The sequence below is a fragment of the Octopus sinensis genome, linkage group LG17 (genome assembly GCF_006345805.1).
Source record: "Octopus sinensis linkage group LG17, ASM634580v1, whole genome shotgun sequence".
NCBI lineage: Eukaryota > Metazoa > Mollusca > Cephalopoda > Octopoda > Octopodidae > Octopus > Octopus sinensis.
In genome coordinates, this window is record NC_043013.1 from 39,564,190 (window position 1) to 39,590,892 (window position 26,703).

At 36.7% G+C, this 26,703-nt stretch overlaps 1 protein-coding gene across 1 annotated transcript in view; it reads left to right on the plus strand.

Moving 5' to 3' along the window:
• LOC115221096 overlaps window positions 1–26,490 on the plus strand; it is a 50,392-nt gene extending 23,902 nt beyond the window's left edge. Inside the window, exons 7-17 of the mRNA XM_029791311.2 lie at window positions 1,681–1,693; window positions 5,283–5,351; window positions 7,190–7,221; window positions 8,665–8,692; window positions 10,076–10,095; window positions 12,277–12,304; window positions 15,669–15,691; window positions 19,135–19,165; window positions 20,945–20,961; window positions 21,696–21,758; window positions 25,680–26,490. Coding sequence (XP_029647171.1) covers window positions 1,681–1,693; window positions 5,283–5,351; window positions 7,190–7,221; window positions 8,665–8,692; window positions 10,076–10,095; window positions 12,277–12,304; window positions 15,669–15,691; window positions 19,135–19,165; window positions 20,945–20,961; window positions 21,696–21,758; window positions 25,680–25,748 — 393 coding nt within the window. The 3' untranslated portion in view covers window positions 25,749–26,490. The remainder of the gene's footprint in view (window positions 1–1,680; window positions 1,694–5,282; window positions 5,352–7,189; window positions 7,222–8,664; window positions 8,693–10,075; window positions 10,096–12,276; window positions 12,305–15,668; window positions 15,692–19,134; window positions 19,166–20,944; window positions 20,962–21,695; window positions 21,759–25,679) is intronic.
• Window positions 26,491–26,703: the final 213 nt, after the last annotated feature.

Sequence of the window (26,703 nt, forward strand, 5' to 3'; positions counted from 1 at the left end):
CTTGCTGGTATCAAAAGGAACCGCTTTTGTGTTACCTTGTGTTCCAATTGAAGCAACAGTAGTGATTCTTGGTCGTCGTCTGTTGGTCGTAATTTTGGTAACCTTGGTGGTGGTTGGGGTTATATCAGCTAAGCTGTGGCTGTGACAGCAGCAGTAGCCGTAGTAAAGGGCTGTTGATCGTAGTAGCAACAGTGGTCGGTTCTCTGGCACTGTTCACTGACGTCACATAATTCCAAACCAATCAAAACCAAACTTCAACGAATATAAGGAAAAGACCCATAACTGTATCCTGTAAGGAAACCAACCAAGCAGGACGACAAGCTTGACTACAGAAGAAAAACGTCATCAATTTTTTAACGAATCAAAATCAGATCTGACACATAACTGTATCCTGTAAGGTGGCCAACCAAGCAGAACGACCAGCTTGACCACGGAAGAAAAACGTCATCAATTTTTTAACGAATCAAAATCAGATCTGACCCATAACCGTATCTTGTAAGGAAACCAACCAAGCAGAACGACAAGCTTGACCACGGAGGCAAAACGTCATCAATTTTTTAACGAATCAAAATCAGATCTGCTTGCAGTGAAAAAATCTTTTTATAAATTCATCTTTCCCTAAGACATACCACTGCCAGCGGGAGTGACTGTTTAAGGATCTGAGAAATTGTAATTCCCCCCACCTCCACTATTTTAATTCTCTCACTGTGGCTGTAGCAGCAGTAGTAGCAGTAGGGGGCTGTTGATCGTAGCAGCAAAGATACCTCGACGACTGTTTTATCCTCTGGGATAAAAGTATAGAGAAACTTGAGGAATTTAAAATACTATTAAATGGAATAAATGATAATATACAATTCACGATGGATCATAACGAAGAAGAATTACCATTTTTAGACATCCTCATTAAGAAAACCGGCAACAAAATAGAGACAGATATCTATTATAAACCGACAGACTCCAAACAGTACCTACCCTTGATTCATGCCACCCACGACACACTAGAATAAATGTCCCTTTTTGTTTAGCTAGAAGGATTTGCACCATAATATCAGACACAAACAACCACCGACACACACATCTCCAGGAACTTAGAACCACACTCATAAATAGAAACTATCCACAGCCCCTAATAGACAGTGCAATCCAACGGGCACTTAAATTAGTATAGAAGACCTGAGACAAACAAAACCAAAAAAGAAAGAACAATTAAAAACCCAGGTATCGGTTTATTCGAATTATCATTAAGATAATTCATTCAACTACTCAAATATATATAATATATATATATATATATTATATATATATATTATATATATATATATATATATATATTATGCATTTATACATATATATATATATGTATTATATGTTGTATATATATACAAATATATATGTGTGTGTGTGTGTGTATTTGTGTGCATGTACTTATGTGAGAAATGTTGAGTTTAGTTTCATCCATTTGCTTTGGGTGGTGGTGTCCAAAGTTAGATTTCTAATAAACATCCTTCATATTAAATTAACTTACTATTGTCTTTACAACGAGACTGAACACTACCTGAGCACTTTTGGGTCAATAGTTTCGGTTTCTATTTTATTTTCTGTTTTGTTTTCTTTTTTTTTTCGGTTATTTTTTGCTGACCTCGCTGCAAATTAAAATATTCTTTGTTATATATTTTATAGGGTCCCGCTATATGTAAGTAAACCTTCTATATTATAATATATTAACATTAGAGCAAATTAACGCTTCAAGTTAATTCATATTTTTTTCTCATATACACTTTAGAAGCAATTAGTCATATATCATACCTTTTCTGCATTTCGTTGGCGTAGAAAATGAAACAGATCAAATGTTGAACTCTACAAGCATAATTATACAGTAAATTTCTAAATTTCAACTTATGGTTTACATTAATTAACAAAGAGCGCTGTTCATCTGGTCTGTATATATTAACAAATACATCAACTAACATATATACAACAGCTACATTAACTAACAGATATATTGACAAACAGATATATAACAGATATATTAACTAACAGAAAGTGTTGATCATCTCATCTATAAACCATAGGATTAAATACTCAACGACAGTATTTTCGCCTGTTTCTATTCTTGTTTGAAATGGATATCATTATCAACTATGTCATTACGCTACCACAACTGGTCAACGTCAATGAGAGTATACGTACGTGTGTGAAGTTGAAAGCCACAGTGTTGCACTTAATGTAATTTTGCAAATCAGCTCCCCTTTCTAGGGAGAAAATCATTGGCGATGCGAATTTTTTCTCTCTCATTCTCTCTCTCATTCTTTTTCATTATATATATATGCATACATATACAGAGAGAGAGAGATAGAGAGAGAGAAAGAGAGAGAGAGAAAGAGAGAGAGAGAAAGGGAGAGAGAGAGAAAGAGAGAGAGAGAAAGAGAGAGAGAGAAAGGGAGAGAGAGAGAAAGAGAGAGAGAGAGTGAGAGAAAGCAAGAAAGAGAGAGAGAGAGAGAGTAAGTGTGTATGTGTCCCTGTAACCTAACAGCGCGGCCATCCAGACCGATAGAATAAGTATTGGAGCCGATTTATTTGATTAAATGTTCTTCAAGGTAGTGCCCCAGAATGACCGCAGTCTAATAACTGAAGCAAGTGAAAGATAAAAGAAATATATATACATCTCATGGGTGGGTGATTTCAACTTGTCCAACAGGGGATGGCCTGATAGGCTTTTCCTCACGGGAATGACGAGATATGAAGAAAGACATGCGGAATCCCTGCTTAACCTCACCTACAAGTTATACATGGAGCAAGGAATACTCAAACCAACACAATATGCTTGATCTATCCTTCACAAATGATATGGATCTCATCCATAATGTGAAAGAGACACCGACGCTAGTCTCGGATCACAATATAATAGAGCTGAATATGTATAGACGAAAGAAACCCGCAGACAGGCAGCCAACGAAAAGCACCTAAAATCTACCCAATCTGAACATCTCTAAAGCAAACTGGAAATCAATCGAGAAAGAGATCATCAAACAAACTGGCCCCAATGTCTCTCTACACCTAATATCGACATGAAATTCAAAGATTTCATGTCAGTAATACAAGCTATATACTACAAGATTGTCCCAGAGGGAAGGGCCACTGCATATCAGAAAATAGATTCCAAGAAACAAAAAAAAATCTTGAGACGGCGTACAAAGTTTCAAAAGTCCCGCCAGGAAATAACACTGCTACAGATTGAGAAACATCTGAAATGTTTCTATGAAAAGAAAGGGCAAACCAAGGACCCTAGCTTATAAAAAAATATCAAATCAAACCCTAAAGTCTTCTTTAAGTATACCAAAGAAATTGCCTCCATGCAGTGAAAGGTAGGGCCACTATTCCAAGAAGATTGTTCCCTCACATGAAAACCTAATGAGGATAAGTAAAACACTGAACGAAGAATTCAAAAGAGTTTTCATCCCATCCATACGGCACATGCAAATCGGCAAACCTTTAAAGAACTATACAACCACAGATGTCAAAAGGGAGAAGTAAGCAGTTGATTACATCAACATCAAAGAGAAATTTTTTCTAGCACAAGATCCAAATTTTGAAATAAGTGCAAACGTTTCTAATACTGTAACAAATGATTCTGGGTGTAACCGAAAAAATTATAGACAGTGAAAAAAAGCTTCTTTTAATTAAACAAATCTAGACTTGTTTTTTTCTTACAAAGAAATCGACAATTCCGTCTACGAGTCCTTGTGAATCGGCTATCGTATCTACGAGTGATGGTGTGCGCGTGTCTAGTGCGAGTGAAAGTGATTCAGAAAGCGATTATAATTATATTTTTTTATTATAAATAATCTTCACATTCTTTCTACTTTACAGAAAGTATTCTTTACATTCTTCTGTTGGTTTATTGCCCTTTATTGACGAATATTAACAATTTTATAAGTAAAATATGTTTTTTTTGGAAAGAAATTACGAGTTATAACATTGCTTTACTTCACGAGCGGTCTCCGGGAACAAAGTAACTCGTATATTGAGACATCACTGTATATATATATATTATATATATACAGTGATGTCTCAATATACGAGTTACTTTGTTCCCGGAGACCGCTCAGTGATGTCTCAATATACGAGTTACTTTGTTCCCGGAGACCGCTCGTGAAGTAAGACAAATTTTTTTCATGTTTGTTGCACACACACGTCTTTGCTAGTATATACGCAGTGAAGCTATACAATAGCGTCGTTTTTATTACGATCGGTGTTTTCCAGTAAATATCGGTACTTCGTTGTACCATTTATTTACTTTTATATATATATATATATAATGTTATGTATGCATCTATCTATATATGGATCAAAACAGTTTCATTCAAATCCCGTGCTACTTAAAGTTTCAAAGCATAAGATAATGGTATCCTCAGCCGTTAGAAATTTGATTTTAAGTACCATGGAATTTCAGACAAATTATTCTGATCCATCCATGTAACTCCCAATGAATGTGTTGGGTGCCACTCACTCGTAATGAATATATATATATATATATATATATATATATATATATATATATATATATACTGCATAAGTATATTTTTATAAACAAACCCAAAAGTCTTTGCAAGTTACGGAGAATAAATCGGAGATTAAATATCATTATGATATATGCGAAAACGCAAATTTTATGTAGTATTTGTCCGGAGATATTTTTTATGAACGTGTTCTGTTTAATAGCAGGAACTATTTCTGTAACAGACGAAAATCGTCCAACAGCTGTTGGTGAAAATGCTAGATGCGCAATTATGAGTCTTTAAGATCTGCCAATAACATGTTCACTGTAACAGTTGTATACTAGTACAAAACTATGCCAGTAAAAATTCAGTAAACAGTGATATAATATTCACAGGTGTTGCACGAAGTCACCCAGATGGATATGTAACAGGAGCTGTATTAGACTAAAAGGAACATCTATGTAACATATCCTAAGTAAATACATTGCGAATAAGTAAATTTACTGCGGCATTCGTTTGGAAATGCTATACCTAATGGACGAAGCGGAAATGCACATCTAACATCCTCAGCAGCTGGTGGATTTTCACCTCTAACTGAAATAGTTTGTGTTATTAAACACAGCACGTCCATGAAAGACATTATCTCCGGAAAAATATTGCGGTAAATTTGATTTTTCGCGATGTATTTACATTAAGTATGATATACAAATGTCTATTTGAATCTAATACTGCTTCTATTGCATATAACAGATTTTTAAAAACTCCTTACTATTTCTTTTCCAGTCGACAGAAAATCTGATCCTACGCTTGAATCTAGAAGAAAAGTTTATTCAAAGAACAAGAAATGGCTGTGTAAGCATCCAAAATTTCCGACTGTTTTTCTTTTTCAGACGTTCGTTCTTGTTTTTGTAAAATTTTCTGTTGTTATTCCGTTAGTTTTGCATCCAACAAAGCACTACATCAATCCCTTATACAAGATTTAAGCTTCACAGGGTTCCCCACCAGGCACATAACCAGATAACAATGTACCTCTAGTCGCTTATATCAACAACGAACCTAACACTGATAACATCCCTTGCATTACTTAAAAACAAAGAACTGTAAATTTAGTCCTTAACATCAGAGTTTTTAACTTCAGAAAGTTCATCATTTTTGTGTCTGTCTATCTATCTGTCTCTTTCTCTCTTTCTCTCTCCTCTCTCTCCTCCTATCTCACTCTCTCCTTCCCCATCCTCTCTCTCACTCTCTCACACACATCACAGTTGTTTCCTGATCTTTAGGAACACTACAGCGAGTCGCCAAACTCTTCTGACCCTGCCAACTATGGAGACAGCTATTAACAAGAACGAACTCCAGTCCCTTGACCCTTTCTCCTCCTGTAGAACTATCAATGCAGTTTTAATTATACCCAATCTATCGAAAACCTACACTCTTATGTATTTCATCAGTGTCACTCACTCCGCGAACTAGAAATTTTGTGAAGCAGTATTGTTGCCCTTGACATCAGTAATATTTTCGGCCATATCTGGTGCACGAACCTGCAAACAAAACTGCTCGTCTGTGGACACCATCTGTCATATATCTTTTGGACTGGTGACCTTTTAGTCAGATCGCATGAACACGACATGCACTGACGGGTTTCTATTTGCCCTACAGTATCATTCAGTTGTTCTCCAGGGCTTAGTTTCACGCTCTGCATTCTATTTTTTGTGTTTCAACGATCTAGTGACTGCTACCTCTACTGGCACCCATTTCTATATAATTAACACCATCATATCTTTTGCACACGAGTGTCGTCCACAAATGTCCTAGATACGTCGCGCCAAATAAGCGCTCACTCTACGAACAGAGATGTCAAAAACATACACCATAAAGGCCATGGCAATCTATCTCAAAAATGATACAATTACTGCATATATTAAGAACTAATTACTACCGCTTTGCTGTACCACCTGGTCTTCCCAAGATGACCCCTACCACACGACAGAAGTGCTAAGACCACTCTCCCAGGTGAAGGCGCTTGGCCTGCAAGAGCCTTCTGTCAGTACCACGTAAAACGCATTCGTGCCGGTGCCACATAAAAGCGCTCGTGTGGTACCATGTAAAAGCACATAACACACTCTGTAAAATGATTGGCGTGGGAAGGGCATCTAGCCGTAGAAACCATAAAGGTTGTAACATAAAGGTTGTAAAGTTCATTTTTCAGCCTGTCAGACGCGACTGACACGAAATATATTTATCCATACAACTATGTGTGTGTAATAGTGTATCTCTCTCTATATATAAACGGCAGTTTGTCTGTGCGTGTTTCTGTGTGTCTGTTTGCTCGTACCCTCACCCTGACCACTGCTTTCAACCGATTCTGATGAAACTTGACACACACATAGCCCAATGTCATAATTCAAAACTAACGCAGCGAAAATTTTGAAAAGTTCCCCCAGTTCTGAAAAAAATCGATAAATTCGACATGGGGTCGAGAATCAGAAACCCAAACCACAGACCGTCTAGGGGACGCAACTCCACCTTTTTTAACTCTCAAAAAAAATTTACCATAATTATTTTTCCATTTTTTCTATTTTTTGGCTATAACTCTCTAAAAATGCTTTATAGTTATTTCCCTTACAAACCCGAGCAACGCCGGGCGATACTGCTAGTATTTAATATATCAATATATTTCTTCTTTCTTTCAGCTGAACCAGAGAGAGACTCAAACGACGAAAATGTGAGTATTATTTTCAATATTTTCAAAATGTTGTAGTAGGAGTATACGATACTTCTAGTGTGACAATAGCCACAATAAAGCGCTGAGCTGCAATAAAGTATTTAAGTTAATCCCTATAGTATCCCTAATTAATCTGCTGTTCGCAATTAGACTATGCAAGGTATATTCACTGTAAGCTTCTGTGTACGATGTTCTTAATGTTGAAAGGCTGATTATAGCAACAATATGGCGGACTTTCATATATAAGCACCATTTTACATCATGGCTGGATCATTACAAAAAGTGCATTGAAGTCAGAGAATCATACTTCGAAGGAGATTAGAGTTTTGTACTTCTTTCAAAGCAATAAATGCCTCTCTCAAAAATGTTTCAAACCTTTAGAAGTGCGCCTTGTATCTTTCTGTTTATGATCAACTAGTAGATACAACTTTACGGATTCTTTCATATTTTTATCCTTAATATTAAAGTTCTGACTTTCAGAATATCATCATATATATGAAGTCTACTGTAAAATTTCGCTCTCCTGATGTTCCTGTTTCCTCCTTAATATTAATTTATACTCACTTCTGTATTCTGTATTACTATTTCATAAATGATTTGATGCCTTTAACAACCGCCGGTTCATCATTTATTTAACGTACTTCTATTAGTCGATCGAGTACATTGCCTATAGCTAACTCGCGTTTGATTACATTTCTTCCACCTTTGTTTGACGATGGATTTCTAGGTATCCCCCTCTAACCTGATCACTAATTGCTCGGGCTGAAACCGGGATTGCAACCTTTTCAATAGTTTTGAGAGTTAAAACTATTGAAAAGGTTGCAAGACGCAACGAAACTTTTAGAAAAATAAAAAAAAATAAATAAATTTTACCGGTGAGTGTGTTAAATTATAAGGCACCAAAAGAGAATGACTCTCCCGAGACAACAGAATATGCTTCAACACATGAACTCACATAAAGAATCTTGCAAACCAAATCCCAAAATGAAATATGCATGTATGTATGTATGTATGTATGTATGTATGTATGTATGTATGTATGTATGAATGTATGTATGTATGTATGTATGTATGTATTTATGTATGTATGCTTCTATCTATCTATCTATCTATCTATCTATCTATCTATCTATCTATCTATCTATCTATCTATGTATCTCTCTCTCTCTCTCTCTCTCTCTCTCTCTCTCTATATATATATATATATATATATATATATATATATATATATATATTATATATATATATATATATATATATATATATATATTATCTGGCATCATGGTGTAGTAAATCTGACGTTTTTTAAAAGGTGATAACTCTGTTATGATTTGTTTTTTTTCTTATATTCTTCTTTGCATACTCTGAATTTGCCTGAAATTAATATTACGTCTCGTTTTAACAATTAGTAAATATTTGCCACTGTCTATTTCTCTTTTAAAGGTGTATATAAACAGTCAACCAAGGATAAGTAAGTAGACATTTTCTGTTATAAGACATTTCTAGCAAGCATCAAAATGTATTAATGTTTCAAGCAAGATGCCTTTTCCTATAAATATTGTTGAAACAAAGAGACCACAGTTTTTTTTTAATGTCCATATTTTCCTCCACATTGTTGAATCCGCAAATGCAAAGTCATCATAAATACATATAAATACCCCAGATACCCGCAACAATAATTTTCGCAGCTTAACTCAGCGCAAGCGTATTCGGTCGCTGTGACAGCATAGCCGCCTATTTGCTACTGCGACCGAATACGCATGTACTGAGGTAAGCTGCGAAATTTAGTGTCGGATATCTGGGGTATTTATATGGTTGTGTGGTAAGAAGGTATGGCTTTGCGTTTGCATTCCTGTGGGTATGTATAAATATGTGTCCTTCTAAAGGATGAAAAGCCATTGGGCAAATCCAGAAATTAGTTAATCCAAGGCTATCTATATTGTTATTAATTTCCGTTAGCTTGCACCCTCGATTACAACACGTGTGTAATTTTGTGATTTTTTAATTGTTGAGACGATTTAGCGTGTATTTGGGGCTTATAGGCTAGAAATTGTTTTCTCTGCCTTTAATTATAATCATATATATGGTTTTACCTTAATCGATCTATTTTTTATATACTGGCCACTGATAAATTATTTTTGAAGAATTTTATCCTTTATTCTTATATCGGTGTATATTTATTGGGTTGTCCGGAAAGTTCGTGCCGATTTATAGTAGCTTACCTTTCGACTTATTTTATAACATGGTTGAGTCCATAAAATAGGATTTGACTACACCTCCATTTAGAGCACAGTTTAAGCTATCTTTTCGTGGAAGAAGGTATATGTTCCTATGACCTGTGTTAATTTTGTAACCCTTTAAAATGGAAGATAAGAAAGTTCATTTTCGGCACTTGATGCTTTGGGAACCAGACAAGGATTGCTGCAGCTCGGCTGGGATGTGTTACCCCACCCTCCATATTCACCAAATATTGCTCCTCCAGATTTCCACTTATTCAGGTCTCTGCAGAATAGTCTTAATGGTAAAAATTTCAATTCCTTGGATGGCATAAAAAGATACCTTGATGAATTCTTTGCCATGAAACCACCTCAGTTTTGGGAAGAGGGTATTTTCACGTTAAAGGAAAGATGGAGACGCATTGTGCAACAAAATGGTTCATATTCGGTCGATTAAAAATGTAATGGCAAATATTTATTGACCTTTTTCTTTCCTTTAAAAATCGGCACGAACTTTCTAGACAACCCAATATTTATATAAACACATACGCACGCGCATATATGTGTGTGTGTATGCGCGTGTGTGTAATCATGTATGTCTTTATAGGTTGATATATGTATATATATATCTGTTTCAGGTGGCCGGTCTAACACAATAGTAAGTATTATTTCCAGACTTTTATGATGTTGGTATTGGAATGTACATTATTTGTTTTGTGCGCTGTTCTTGGAGCAGAGAGAATTGGAAATCATTGCTTCCTTGCACGAATCGAGTCCCGTGTTACGTAATTATATAATTGGTTTAGTGGTTGTAATCACGATATGGATGATACTATCAAACTGAGCTTCGGTGTATGATGCCGGTAATAGTCTACAACTGACGTTAGTAAAATTGGCTGCCACTAGGAGAATGATATTTTATGGTTCAATCCCGGCTTCAGCCAGAGGCTGTGGCCACACTGGGGCACCGCCAATAGCGCAAAAATGAGATAATTTGTCTAATTTGTCTTTCAACATATCAACATCTAAAACTTGTAGACCTTTTGTAAGTCTTTTTAAGACATGAGTTGTTCTAGATGGAGTAGGATCCTTGGTGTTATTCAGTGATTATAAATAGACGTTGTTAATAATTTCTCCCTCAATTATACATTGTGGTTGTTGCTCATGTTGCTTCTTTTCAAAAATATATGTATATACTTTTAATTTAATTTAATTAATTATATCTTGTGCTTACCTCGCTGAAATAAACATATATGTACTCTTTATATACATACATACATGCATACATGCATACATACATACATACACATATATATATATATATCTTTATTTATAAATATTTAATATATATATATATATATATATAATATATATACATACATACATATATATATATAATATATAATATATATATATATATATAATATATATGGCAGTGTGGTAAGAAGCTTGCTTCCCAACTACATGGTTCTGGGCTCAGTTCCACTGCGTGGCACCTTGGGCAAGTGTCTTCCATTATAACCTCGAGCCGACCAAAGCCTTGTGAGTGGAAACTGAAAGAAGCCCGTTGTATATATATATATATATATATATATATCTAATATATATATATGTGTGGTGTGTGTGTGTGTGTATGTGTGTGTGTATCTGTGTCTGTGTGTATGTGCGTATTTGTGTGTCTGTGTTTATCCCCTCACCGTCGCTTGACAACCGGTAACATAACGGTTCGACAAAAGAAACCGATAGAATAAGTACTAGGATTACAAAGAATAAATCTTGAGGTCGATTTGTTCGACTAAAGGTGGTGCTCCGGCATGGCCGCAGTCAAATAACTGAAACAAGTGAAAGAATATATGTGCACATATATATATAACCCTAGGTAAATAGCGAGACCTAGGTATATATTGAGACCTGCTGATGAGAATTAAGGGAGGTAAACTCTCAAACTTCGAAATCAATTGATCCAGGAATATCTGTTTCCTCATTCTACGGCTTTCTGCCGAGATAGTAAGTTAATTTCTTTGCTCGTAGTCCGATTACTGTTCTACTAATTTATCCAGGGCTTGGTGGTTTTCTTAGGTAATTCTTCGACACTGATTTTCACAACAATGCTCGCACCATGTGTGCCCTATTATAATTATATATTAATTATAAAATTTGGAATTAGCCATTTATCGGCATTTGCTTTTTTACCACCTGTACTATTTACTCATTTACTCATTTACTTGTTTCAGTCACTTGACTGCGGCCATGCTGGAGCACCGCCTTTAATCGCGCAACTCGACCCCGGGACTTATTCTTTTGTAAGCCCAGTACTTATTCTATCGGTCTCTTTTGCCGAACCGCTAAGTAACGGGGACATAAACACACCAGCATCGGTTGTCAAGCAATGCTAGGGGGACAAACGCACTCACACAAACACACACACGCATATATATATACACATATATACGACGGGCTTCTTTCAGTTTCCGTCTACCAAATCCACTCACAAGGCTTTGGTCGGCCCGAGGCTATAGTAGAAGACACTTGCCCAAGGTGCCACGCAGTGGGACTGAACCAGAACCATGTGGTTGGTAAACAAGCTACTTACCACACAGCCACTCCTGCGCCTATTGTTTATTATTCTTTTTACTAATGATAATATTTAACAATAATATCTATATAAATATTTTCTAATATTTATTCATTTAGTAATTATATACATATATATATACATACATACATACATACATACATACATACATACATACATACATACATACATACATACATACATACATACATACATACATATATATATATATAAAGTTTTTCTGTTTTGTTTTCTCTTTGAAAGGGTCGTGAGAAACCAGAAAAGAAACAAGGTAAGTAAACCTCAATTCCACACATACACTGCGCCAGGATATATAAACATATATACAGTGTGTGTGTGTGTGTGTGTGTGTGTGTGTGTGTGTAGACATATATATATATAGGGTATGTGTACATACATTGTGTGTGTCTGTGTGCATGCGTGTGTGTGTGCATGTGTATATGTACATATATATACCCACACATTTTTCTGTAAAATATAGTTGCATTATCTATGGCTCTTGACAACTGAAATTTCATCGGACATACGGATTAAATGTGTATATGTGTAGGTGCGTCAGGTATTTTGAGGTCATTAGAAAAAGACGCATGACTCAGCAAAAGTCAAAAAAACTTTGTTCGAAAGCAAATTGGCACAAATTGTCTTGAGATTAGTTCTAATCACACGTATCCAACGAATATGCCGTTAGCATCAATAGTTGCTTAAATACGGAGTCGGAACCGTTGACGTATCCGAATCAGAGGACCTCTAAGTTGGGCATAGTGCTGATTATTATCAGACTTGAGAGATTGTTCTGGGGGTGTGTATTGACCTCCCTCTCGACTACAGGCCATCCGTAATAGCCATTGGATTGTATCTGGTGAACTAGGAGGTCATGTGTTAGGAAAACATGGTCATGGAGAGGGCACGTATCCATCCATGCTTTGGTTGACCTAGTCATAAGAGACGGTGCAGAGACTTGTTGGATGGTGTGCTATCTTCCGTTGCGTACTCTGTCTACCTAGAGCCTCACAACTTTCTCCAACACGTCCCTGTAGACAGCGGCATTAACTCTTAAACCCCGTAAAAAAAAGTGAGATAGTAAGATATCTCCCTCGTTGCTTGACGACTCACAGAACCACAACAATCGCTGGGAACTTAGAACTCATGACTGTTGGAACGATACTCTTCTGTCACATTCGACATAACAATTTGTACCTCATGTCCTCATGCACAACTCGTCTGATGGTGTGGTCTGAAACCTTGGAGTCCTTTGCAATGACTGATTTTCCCTGGTTTTTGTTCATTATTTCTTGGGCTTTTTATGCAATGTTATGTGTTCTGATGGTATTAGGATCTTGTATATGCTTTTTGCGCTTAACTGCCGTTTCTGGATCCCCATAAACAGGTTCCAGCTCCTTTCGAACTTTGACAACGAAGGATCGGGAAACTTTCAAAAAGCGAGGTATCGCTCTCTCACTATGCTGCGCTTTTAAGACAACAATTATAGTGTAACTTTCCATCGCCTTAATCAAGCTGATGTCTGACATTATTTATCTACGAAGGCGGAAAGTTAATTTAAATGAAAGTTTAAGCTCAAGTACTGTCCCCAATTTAAGCACTATATATATATATATATATATATATATATATATATTATATACATATTCAGAACTCAAATCCAAAGCTTTGTCTGGAGGGATTTCTTTATTTTTCTGTGTATCATCAGAACTGAAGTTCAAAAATCACCTGGAAGCAGGACTTTTTTTAATTTCTGGAAGGGGTCTGAGTGACGGTTGAAGAATAGACGTTAATATATATATATATATTATATTATATAATAATATATATATATATATATTATATATCTGTGTATGTGGTGTGTGTGGTTGTGTGTGTGTGTGTGTGTGTGTGTGTGTGTGTGTGTGTAATGTATTCAATCTGTCTTCCTGTAATCAACGTTTGTTTTTCAAATATTGTTTTTCTACTTAGTTTGTTTCGTGTTAAGTATAATAGTTGAAAGAAATGGCTTCTCGCTATAAATGCATATTAATCCAATTAACTAATGTCTTACGTATGTGTAACTACGAACTATCATGTAATGTATATATTACAAAATCACTAATTTTTTTTAAACCGGGCGTAACTTGCTTCAGGCAACCTATATGATATATCCGTTTCAATGTAACTATAAAGATTACAATCTTCAGGAATCGGAGACGAGATGTGTTGTTACATATATGGTTTGTGAATGTTTATGCGTGTCTATGCCGTGGACAAAATCAAAAAAGTACGCAGATAATAAAAATATATAGAAGCATATGTTATTTACATTTTTTACATTATTTACATTCGACGGATATTTGTCTTCATCTTGTTTGTTGTTAACACAAAACGTTTCGGCTGATATACCCTCAGCCTTCTTCAGGTGTCTTGAAGAAATTTCGAACCTGGGTTTCATTCCTAAGGTATTTTCGAGTTATATTATTATTATTATTATTATTATTATTATTATTATTATTATTATTATTATCATTATTATTAGATATTATTATTATTATTATTATTATTATTATATGGCGTAGTGGTTAAAAGCGCGGGCTACTAACCCCAAGGTTCCGAGTTCGAATCCAGGTAGTGACCTGAACAACAACAACAAAAAAAACAATAATAATAATAATAATAACATCGAAATATACCTTAGGAATGAGAACGCAGGTTCGAAATTTCCTCAAGACACCTGAAGAAGGCTAGAAGGTATATCAGCCGAAACGTTGTGTTAACAGCAAAGAAGAAGAAAACAAATATCTGTCGAATGTAAATAATGCACATAATTCCTTATCTCTTAAATATAGAACTGTATATAGAAGCATAACAAGTCCCAAACGTATTTGCACCGATCTAAGTGCTTGTTTATTTCACAACATTGCTTCGTTTAGGATCTGTTCAAAACTAGCAGCGCTGCACGCAGTCAGTGAATAATTTCTACTGCTTGTCTCTAAGGCAGTTATGACTTGGAAAGTCATGTCTCTCTTGGTATCCAGTATTCACCATAACTATCGAGCTTGAAATTCATTGTTCGGGTCACATGGGTCACTCTGAAATGCATTGTCCTGTCAATATAAAAAAAGACTCCGCCGGTTACGACGACGAGGGTCCCAGCTGATACGATCAACGGAACAGCTTGCTCGTGAAATTAACGTGCAAATGGCTGAGCATTCCACAGACACGTGTACCCTTGACGTAGTTCTCGGGGAAAATCAGCGTGACACAGAGAGTGACAAGGCTGACCCTTTGAAATACAAGTACAACTCATTTTTGCCAGCTGAGTGGACTGGAGCAACGTGAAATAAAGTGTCTTGCTCAAGGACACAACGCGTCGCCGGGAATCGAACTCACAACCTTACGATCATGAGCCGAATGCCCTAACCACTAAGCCACGCGCCCTCACTCCTGTCAATATATGGAGCTATGAAATTACTATTAATGTTTCAATACCTTTTACATAAATCGAAATTTTTCTCCACGGCAAATTGCATTGAAAATTGCTTTTTTAGAGGCGAAATATTTACTAAACATATTCGAAGTGATCTTAAAACTTGTTTGTATGTAACCATATATATTTGATATGTTGTTCTTTATATTCGTTTCAACAGCTGCAGACAGGCGCAAATCATCAGTAAGTGTTGTTTTTAACATTTTATCTTAGTTTAGAGTGTATATTAGTGTTATCTTTCTTTTAGGTCACTTGTCCAGAATATAGGACATAGGCAACCATGTCTTGCCACAACTCTCTGTTCTTTGTTTTCTGTAACATTTCCACTTTCCGATATTTAATGCCTCTTTCTTCCAAGAAAGTCATCAAGCTTTACATCCATAGCATCCTCCTCCTACCTCTGCTTCTTTTCCCTTCATCCTGTCCGGCCGTCACTAAATTCTCCTGGTCCTCTTTCCTCATCACACGAGCTAGAAATCTCAGTACTTGGCTATTATCTCACATAGCAGTTTCCTACTTACCGCAACTAGGATCATCACTTTTTCATCAGATATACTATCTGTCCATGCTACCGCCAATAGTCTCTTTAAAAACCACTTGTCCAAGCGCCTTCTCAGTTCTGATGTCATAAAACATACTTCACTTCCATACATTAACACAAGGTAGACATAGCAGTCCAATATACAGGTGTTGGTCTTGATGCTCAAAGTATTGTTTCTCAAGATGTCATACAATTTTGAGAATGCAGACTTTGCCAGCACTATTCGTCTTTTTATCTCCAGGCATTTTGCGTCTTCTGTGATCAGAATTCCAAGGTAGTTGAAGGATGATAGCTGTTTAATGATGTGATTGAAGTGGTATTTTTTATGCGCTCTTTTCAATCCTAGCCAGGCTCATGGGCCCGGTTTTCCGGTTACTATGGCGTATGTGTTTCCCCCAGCTGGACGGGACGCCAGTCCATCTCAGCGTTACTCAAGAAACAGGAAGAAAGAGTGAGGGAAAGTTGTAGCGAAAGAGTACAACATATCATATAAGCATATATATAATTAATATATATAAAATAGTAGTGAACATCCGATGTTGGTGTGTCAACATCCCCGTAACTTAGCGGTTCGGCAAAAGAGGCCGATAGACCAAGTACTAGGCTTACAAAGAATAAGTTTTGGGGCCAGTTTGTTCGACTAATCGTGTACTCTCCAGCATGACTGCAGTTAAATGACTTTAGTAAGAGATGTTTTATATATATATATATATATATATATATATTATATATTTATATATAGAGGGCATTATACATACATGCCAGGAGGCATTCTACATAACGCCATACGCTAAGAGGGACAATCAGTCATTTCTACCAAAAATATTACTAATCCCACCGAATGCAATTTTTCAAAGAAAGACATTTAAAAATATATAGACCTGTATCACAGTGATTTCATACTTACGTAATCATCAGCAGGCCTGAATATACTATAAATAAACAACGACCTTGCTTCGCTTAAGCCGATCAGCTAACTGATCAACATCAACGAAGCACATGGGTGGGTTTATATATACTATATCCGGATGAATGGCAAACTTTTACGATTGCATTTCGGGAGAGGAAAAGTTTTTTCGGAATAAAAATTTAGCAATTAAGGACAACTACTTAATAAGGAAAACTTAACAAGAAATTGTCAGGTAGATAGCGTAAAAACCTCATAAGAGAAAAAATTTCGAAAATAATTATTTCTTATTGAACATATTAATTTATATATAGAGGGCATTATACATACATGCCAGGAGGCATTCTACATACACGCCATACGCTAAGAGGGACAATCAGTCATTTCTCCTACTACAAAAATATACTAATCCCACCGAATGCAATTTTCAAAGAAAGACATTTAAAAATATATAGATTGCATTCGGTGGGATTAGTAATATTTTTGGTAGAAATGACTGATTGTCCCTCTTACGTATGGCGTGTATGTAGAATGCCTCCTGGCATGTATGTATAATGCCTCTATATATAAATTAATATGTTCAATAAGAAATAATTATTTTCGAAATTTTTCTCTTATGAGTTTTTACGCTATCTACCTGACAATTTCTTGTTAAGTTTTCCTTATTAAGTAGTTGTCCTTAATTGCTAATTTTTATTCCGAAAAAACTTTTCCTCTCCCGAAATGCAATTCGTAAAAGTTTGCCATTCATCCGGATATAGTATATATAAACCCACCCATGTGCTTCGTTGATGTTGATCAGTTAGCTGATCGGCTTAAGCGAAGCAAGGTCGTTGTTTATTTAAGTATATTCAGGCCTGCTGATGATTCGTAAGTATGAAATCACTGTGATACAGGTCTATATTTTTAAATGTCTTTCTTGAAAAATTGCATTCGGTGGGATTAGTAATATTTTTGGTAGAAATGACTGATTGTCCCTCTTAGCGTATGGCGTGTATGTAGAATGCCTCCTGGCATGTATGTATAATGCCCTCTATATATAATAAATGTTCAATAAGAATAATTATTTTCGAAATTTTTCTCTTATGAGGTTTTTACGCTATCTACCTGACATTTCTTGTTAAGTTTTCCTTATTAAGTAGTTGTCCTTATTGCTAAATATATATATATATATATATATATATATACACATACATCAGAATAAGCACATAAATGCGATACAAGGCGGGAAAATAGTACTCGAATACCAGATGTAGAGTAATATACTTTATTAAAAATCAGCAAAAATATGACACAATCTGTTACTCAGAGTTTCGTGCTCCCGTTCGTCAGGAATGGGGACGTGAAACTCTGAGTAACAGTTTTTGTGATATTTTTGCTGCATTTTAATAAAGTATATATATATATATATATATATATATATATATATATAAACATTAATAGATGCTTCTTTCAGTTTCCATCTACATAATCTATTCACAAGGGTTTGGTCGACCCGAGGCCATAGGAGCAGACACTTGCCCAATATTCCACGCTGTCGTACAGAAACTTCTTACCGCACAGCGGTAACATAATCGATGAACTTTTATTTACTTATTCATTTTGTTTTATTTCTTTGCCTTCTTTTTCAGTTTTGTATATTTACTAGCAGTATAGCCCGGCGTTGCTCGGGTTTGTTTCTTAGTTGCGCTTAAAACGGCAGACTCTGATGTTGCGTTAACAAAGTTTTGACATAGTTTCAATCTTTTTTGAAAAGTAAAAATTTTGCATTATGTAGCTTGTTATTCTCTTTATGTGAACATTTTTCTGGTTGAAATATACCGAAAAATGGCGACACAGCAATCAAAAAATCGTAAAAAATCGAGATTTTCATAGAAAAAAGCACCTTTTTGATGTAAATAATTTTTGGTCTTAACATGGTCTGATTTCAATTTTTTCTTTTACGGAATTAAGAGCAAACCTTCTATCATACTCTCAATTTTGGTCAACTTGCGCCGCAGGGTCTCGGAGGAGATAGTATTAGTTGAAGGCTACCGAACCTGCCACACACACACACAGAAACTTCAGCTTTATATGTATAGATTTATTTTGAAAAATATATACACTGTTATATTGTTGATTACATGGAAAATCCTTTGACGCCAAATTTCATTTTCATTTTGTGTTTCTCTTTTATAGGACGGTGCATCAAACCTGGAAAAGCGTAATTGTAAGTACACTTTATCATTTCGATTATATTACTAAAAAAAAAAAGGACCGCCGCGATGAATTAACGTATTTCATTGGGTTTGTTCTCGTGTATAATTCAGACACAATAAAGATTGCTTACATAAAATCAAGGCAAGGTTGTAGAATATTTAACACAGCGGGTAGAATGCTTTGCTACATTTCATCCGCCATTGCGTTCTCAAGTTCAACTACTTAAAGAATACGTGTGGTAAGTAGCTTGCTTACCAACCACATGGTTCCGGGTTCAGTCTCACTGCGTGACACCTTGGACAAGTGTCTCCTACTATAGCCTCGGGCCGACCAAAGCACTGTGAGTGGATTTGGTAGACGGAAACTGAAAGAAGCCAGTCGTATATATGTATATATATATATATGCGTGTGTGTGTTTGTGTGTCTGTGTTTGTCCCCCTAGCATTGCTTGACAACCGATGCTGGTGTGTTTATGTCCCCGTTACTTAGCGGTTCGGCAAAAGAGACCGATAGAATAAGTACTGGGCTTACAAAAGAATAAGTCCCGGGGTCGAGTTGCTCGATTAAAGGCAGTGCTCCAGCATGGCCGCAGTCAAATGACTGAAACAAGTAAAAGAGTAAAGAGAATATATATACATATATATATATATATGTATTATATATATATATATATATATATAGACATTTTTGTGTGTGTATATGTATATATATATATATATGTGTATGTGTGTGTGTACAGATATATGTATATATATGTATATTTATATCTATATCTATATATGTATATGTATATCTATATATACATGTATATGTATATCTATATATCTATATGCATATATATATATATGCATATATATATATATATGTAAGTATATATATATCTATGTGTATATATATGTCTATGTATTTGTATATATAACTATGTGTATATGCATAAATATGTATGTATACATATGTATATGTATATATATATATGTATGTATATGTATGTATATTTATATATGTATGTGTATATATGTGTATAGTTATATGCATATGTACGTATTTGTGCGTATATATATGTTTGTATATGTGTGTTTGTGTAAATACACACACACTCGCACACGCACACACACACATACATACATATATATTGTTGTGTCTGAGGAAAGTCATTCTGCTTTAATGCCGTATCAATTAGCACACAGACCGGTTCGATTTCCACTCATTTACATTTAAAATTGACTCTGTCACATATATATATATGTGCAGGAGTGGCTGTGTGGTAAGTAGCTTGTTTACCAACCACATGGTTCCGGGTTCAGTCCCACTGCGTGGCACCTTGGGCAAGTGTCTTCTACTATAGCCTCGGGCCGACCAAAGCTTTGTGAGTGGATTTGGTAGACGGAAACTGAAAGAAGCCCGTCGTATATATGTATATATATATATGCGTGTGTGTGTTTGTGTGTCTGTGTTTGTACCCCTAGCATTGCTTGATAACCGATGCTGGTGTGTTTATGTCCCCGATACTTAGCGGTTCGGCAAAATAGGCCGATAGAATAAGTACTGGGCTTACAAAAGAATAAGTCCCGGGGTCGAGCTGCTCGATTAAAGGTGGTGCTCCAGCATGGCCGCAGTCAAATGACTGAAACAAGTAAAAGAGTCAAAGAGTATATATGTAGACACACATTCACACACACACACACATATACACACATACATATACTTCTGAGTCAGAGTGAGATGTTAATAGGCAGACATGTAAAAATAAAAAATATATTAAAATGTTTCTTTTCTCTTCTTTATTCAGCTGATGCAGAAAACAAAGTAAGTATTAATTTCATAATTTTATGTCGAATGCGAAATTCTGGCTGCGGTGGTTGTGGTGGTAGAGTGTGTGTGTGGGGGTTGTGGTGGGGCTTAAAGTGTTCTGTTTCTATGACAGCGGGAAAATTTTAATGACACGAGAAAATATTAATGACACGAGAAAATAGTAAAGACACACAGAGGCGCAAACACATTTTATGTTTATATTTCCATCGCGTTGTTATACAAACAATTTAACATTAAAACTGAAGAATTGCGCAATACGTTTTGCAGACGACATTTTCATTTTACTTTCACAATAACAGTGACTTCGAGGTTTCGGCCCACTACCCGTCATCGAATTTCAGTCTGACTAACGATTGCAGGCCGAAACCTCGAAGTTCTGTACGCACGCGCGCACGCACACACACACACACACCACACACACACACACACACACAACACACACCACACACACACACACACACACAAAACACACACACACACACATGAGATCTCTGTCAACATATTACACGTGCCTTCTTTATTATTTTAGACGTTTACACTTCTGGTGTCTCTTTGCTGTCGTAGTTGGCCTGACTTCACAGTTAGTAGTAGAAACGAAGTCTGAATGCCGTAGCCGGTGTTCGAACTTTTTCTTTTCCTTTTATATAGATAGGTGTTTGTGTTTTTCTTAATGAGCTCTTGCAGATAGCCTACGCTTCACCTTAAATATTTGATTTCTTTCTTTACAGACTTTCATGAATAAATTCAAAGGTCTCTTTATCAAAAACAAAACACATAAAAGGAAACGTAGTGTAAGTATATCACATTTATTTCTATATATTACTCTTTTACTTGTTTCAGTTATTTGACTGTGGCTATGCTGGAGCACTGCCTTTAGTCGAGCAAATCAACCCCAGGAATTATTCTTTGTAAGCCTAGTACTTATTCTATCGCTCTTTTTGCCGAACCGCTAAGTTACGGCGACGTAAACATACCAGCATTGGTTGTCAAGCAATGTTGTGGGAGACAAACACAGACATACAAACATATACATACACAACACACACACACACACATATATATATATACATACATATATACGACGGGCTTCTTTCAGTTTCTGTCTACCAATTCCACTCACAAGGCTTTGGTCGGCCCAAGGCTATAGTAGAAGACACTTATCCAAGGTGCCACGCAGTGAGACTGAACCCAAAACCATGTGGTTGGTGAGCAAGCTACTTACCACACAGCCACTGTATTTGTAATTAGAATTCATTGTGTCTATGCATGTTTGTGCTGCATACTTGTCTGCGAGTGAGTTACTGTCCTCGTATGTATGAAAAATGAATATCCCAAACCATATTTCATTGAAGTGTCTCTATCTCCTCTTCGTGTTGGTGATTGGTGACCCCCTTCGGTCAGACACTGACCATAGGTTTGCACCTAGAGAGTTACCCTCTGAGGCACAAGTCTGGGCAAGGCTGTTTTATGGAAGACCAGCAGTCGCCCATGCATACCGGCCTCCCCTCTCCATGTCACCGATGTTGTCCAAGGGAAAGGCAAGGGCCGTTACAGCTTGGCACCTGTGACGTCGCAACTCATTTCTACAGCTGAGTGAACTGGAGCAACGTGAAATAAAGTGTCTTGCTCAAGAACACAACACGCAGCCCGGTCCGGGATTCGAGCTCACAACCTCACGATCGTAAGTTCTTCGTGTATTCACATTTATTTTACACCATAGGAACTACATACCTCTTGCATTGTACCGTATCACTGTGAGTAACGAAACTGGTTTCTTTGGACTATCGCTACTACAGCGCAGCGACTTTCAAGATAGTTCCTTTCTTCCATTTTTCATCGGGTATTTCTTCTGTAGACGTGATTGACTCGCAGAATCGTTAGCACGTCGGACAAATGCTAAACGGCATTGCTTCAGCCTCTTCACGCTCTAAGTTCAAATCCCGCTACAATCAACTAGGCATTTTTTAGCCAATGGGGTATCGACAAAATAAAATACTAGTCATACGCTAGAATCGGTGAAATAGACTTGTCCCTTTCGTTCAACATTACTAGCCTTGAAACCAGAAATGGACCGACGGCTCATTTATGGGGATTGTTGTGATCTAGGGCACTTAGATACCATGAAAACCGGGTAAGTAGGCCTATTAATCTTAGGGCTCAGGGAAATATTTTAAAAAATTTAATTGCCTAGGTTACTTTTGCCTTTCATATTTCTGGAGGATGATAAAAATAAGCACCAGTCATATAATAAACTATACTCCCCATTCGCCCAAAATAAACGGATTTTGAAATGACACCGGATAAAATGGAATGTCACCGTTAACATATTCTCCTCTTGTACCTATCTTCCAACAAATTATGCCATTTCTTGTTTCAAGTTCTGATATCAACACAAATTACATGTATGTTCACGTATAAATATTTCAAACTATTTATTCATGTTTTTATGCCAATGTTTATCCATATATGTCCTTCTCCTATCTACTGCATCATCCATTAGTGCCGCAATGAAAATTGCAAAACGGATGCAAACTCAGGTTCAATTTTCTTTGCAAACAAGGCCGATATTTTATAATAATTGTTGTTGTTAGCAGTATTTCTTCTGCTGTCACATTCTGAGTTCAAATTCCTCCGAGGTCGACTTTGCCTCTCATCCTTTCGGTGTCGATAAATTAAGTACCACTTGAGTACTGGGATTGATCTGATCAACTGTCCCCCTCCCCACAAAATCCAGGTCTTATGCCTATAGTAGAAAGGATTATTATTATATTATTATTATTATTATTATTATTATTATTATTATTGAGTGAGAGAGCAGTTCATGCCATCAAAGTGACACTGGGGTAAAATATACGAAGCCCAATATACCCATCATGACTACCCGTCTGATAAAGGTACACCAGGCACATGCATCACAACCATATGTGCGCGACATGGTGATCTCATATCAAGATAAACAGCACATGACCTTGCAGGTGGGGCCCAGTTAGAATTTTCTTCAGGTTGAGTAGCCCATCCCGCTCAAACGGTCCCTGAATAAGGGTTGTTTAAGGATGTTGAAAGAACCACCCATGTTTCCAGAGGTGAACTATTCAAACCCCAAAGAATCCCTCTCAACACATGGCTATGATGCTCCCCCACTACTTCTGCTCGTGATCAGAGATGCACATATCGTCAGCCACTAAGGGACATGCTCAACTGGTTATGGTCAAACAACTGACAAGCAAATCTGTGGTATTGAGCAGAATATTTGCTGTAGCCCATCTTTTATACCAAGACAAAACAATGTACATGATAACACTTCCAATCAGTTAAGATCAGAAGCCATTATTATTATTATTATTATTATTATTATTATTATTATTATTATTATTATTATTATTATTATTATTATTAATCAGGGTGGCGAGCTGGCAGAATCGTTAGCACGCCGGGCGAAATGCGTAGCCGTATTTCGTCTGCTGTTACGTTCTGAGTTCAAATACCGCCAAGGTCGACTTTGCCTTTCATCCTTTCGAGGTCGATAAATTAAGTACCAGTTACGCACTGGAGTCGATGTAATCGACTTAATACCCATGTCTGTCCTTGTTTGTCCCCTCTATGTTTAGCCCCTTGTGGGTAATAAAGAAATAGGTATTTAACCTGTCGCTAGGTTTTGAGCTCAAATTCTGCCGAGGTCGACTTCATCCTTTCGGAGTCGATAAAATAAATAACAGTTAAACACTTGGGTCCATATAATCTACTTATCCCTTGTCCCCAAATTGCTGTCCTTGTGGCAAAATTTGAAACCATTATTATTACACGTGTACAAGTCCTTTACGTTTTGAGTTCAAATTGCGCCGAAGTCAATTTCACCTTTATTCTTTTAGAGGTCGATAAATTGAGTACCAGTTGCCTATTGGGGTCGATCTAATCGACAGCCCCACCCCTCAAATTTCAGTTTTGTGCTTATAGTAGAAAAAATTATTAAACTTGTACAAAGGCGACGAGCTGGCAGAATCATTTGCAAACCGAGTAAAACGCTTACTAGAATTTTATCTAATTCGGTGACCTGGCAAGGCAGTTAACAGGGCAGACAAAATATTTAGCGGTATTTCACTCGTTTTTACCTTCTGAGTTTACGTTCCGCGAAGGTTGACTTTACCTTTTATCCTTTCGATGAAATAAATACTAGTCGAACACTGGGGTCAATGTAAGCGACTTACTCCCTGTAAGCGAGTGGTACAGGTTTGTGATAAGCTAACCCGACTTAAGTATGGGCGACAAACATATAACTAACTCCCTTCCTTCAAAGGTATCGTCCGACTGACTCCGCTTCAGAATAGTTGTTTTTGTGCCTAAATTAGGAGCCATTACTGGTTTTATTGGAGGCACATGACCTAGTGGTTAGAGCAGCGGACTCGTGGTCGAAGGATCGCGGTTTCGAATCTCAGACCGGGCGATGTGTGTGTTTATGAGCGAAACACCTAAGCTTCACGTGGCTCCGGCAGAAGGTAAAAGCGAACTTCTGCTGAACCTTTCGCCACAACTTTCTCTCACTCTTTCCTCCTGAATCTTGCAGCTCACCTGCGACGGACCGGCGTTCCGTCCAGGTGAGGAACCTATACGCGAAGCAAACCGGGAAACCGGCCCTTATGAGCCAGTAATGGCTCCAGAAGGAACAAACAAACTGGTTTTATTACATTTTCTTTGTTTTTTTTCTTTTTCTTTAGAGAAAATCTCTACGGGTCCGGAAAGCACAGACGCAGACGTGTAACAACATACCTCTTATCCCCCATTAAATATACTAATTACTGTGATACTTATATTCATCGTTTCGGATGAATTAACCGACCAGAGCTATCATCACCAACTATCTTCATCAACACCGGAGAGGGCTTCAACATATTTCTGCCTCCTGCAAGAAAGAGTTGTCAAATCCCGAACACTTTCATTACATTCTACCGTCTCAGAAATTAATGACACATTGGAAGAAGTAGTCTTAGACAGGACTAAAATGTAAGAGCAGTCAAGGTTTAAAGACGTTTGTCGCTTAAGGTTGTTTCTTGTTAAACAAAGAACATCACCACGCTGCCTCCACCATCACTACCAACACCACCACCAACAACAACAACAACAGCATCACCACCACCACCAACAGCATCACCACCACCACCACCACCACCACCACCACCATCGCCACCAAATACCATCAGCAATAGTGAGTCAACGGGGGTGTCTTTACGTGGTCTCCTGATCTTCAAGAAATAGCAGCGAAACTTTTTTGTCGAGAACAGCGGAAAGGTCTGAGATGTACCATCAAAAATTAAATGTCTATCCTCAGAGAAAGCAAGTTTGAAAAGGAGAGGGGTCATTTCCCGGGACATGAATTTCAGGGTGGTGGTGAATCATCGATGATTTGTTGATGTAAATGATGGATAGTTGAAATAAAATAATGAAGACTAATTGGCGGGACGGGAAAAATGACAGAAGGGTTCAAAATTAACTCGGGTAACAAGCTATTTGTGAAAAAACATAAATAAACTAGTAAACTTGTTCCGGTCAATGCAAAAAAGTGCTCACTGGTGATCTTGGTTGCATCAAATCCTAGTTTGAAGGGAAACTAAGCGGTAGCTCGTCACCCGCATTGGGGTAGGCTCCCTCAATACTATATATTAATTATTCCATTTATAGTTGTATATAATGTATATAGAATATATATATATGTTTGTGCGTGTGTGTATATATATATATGTA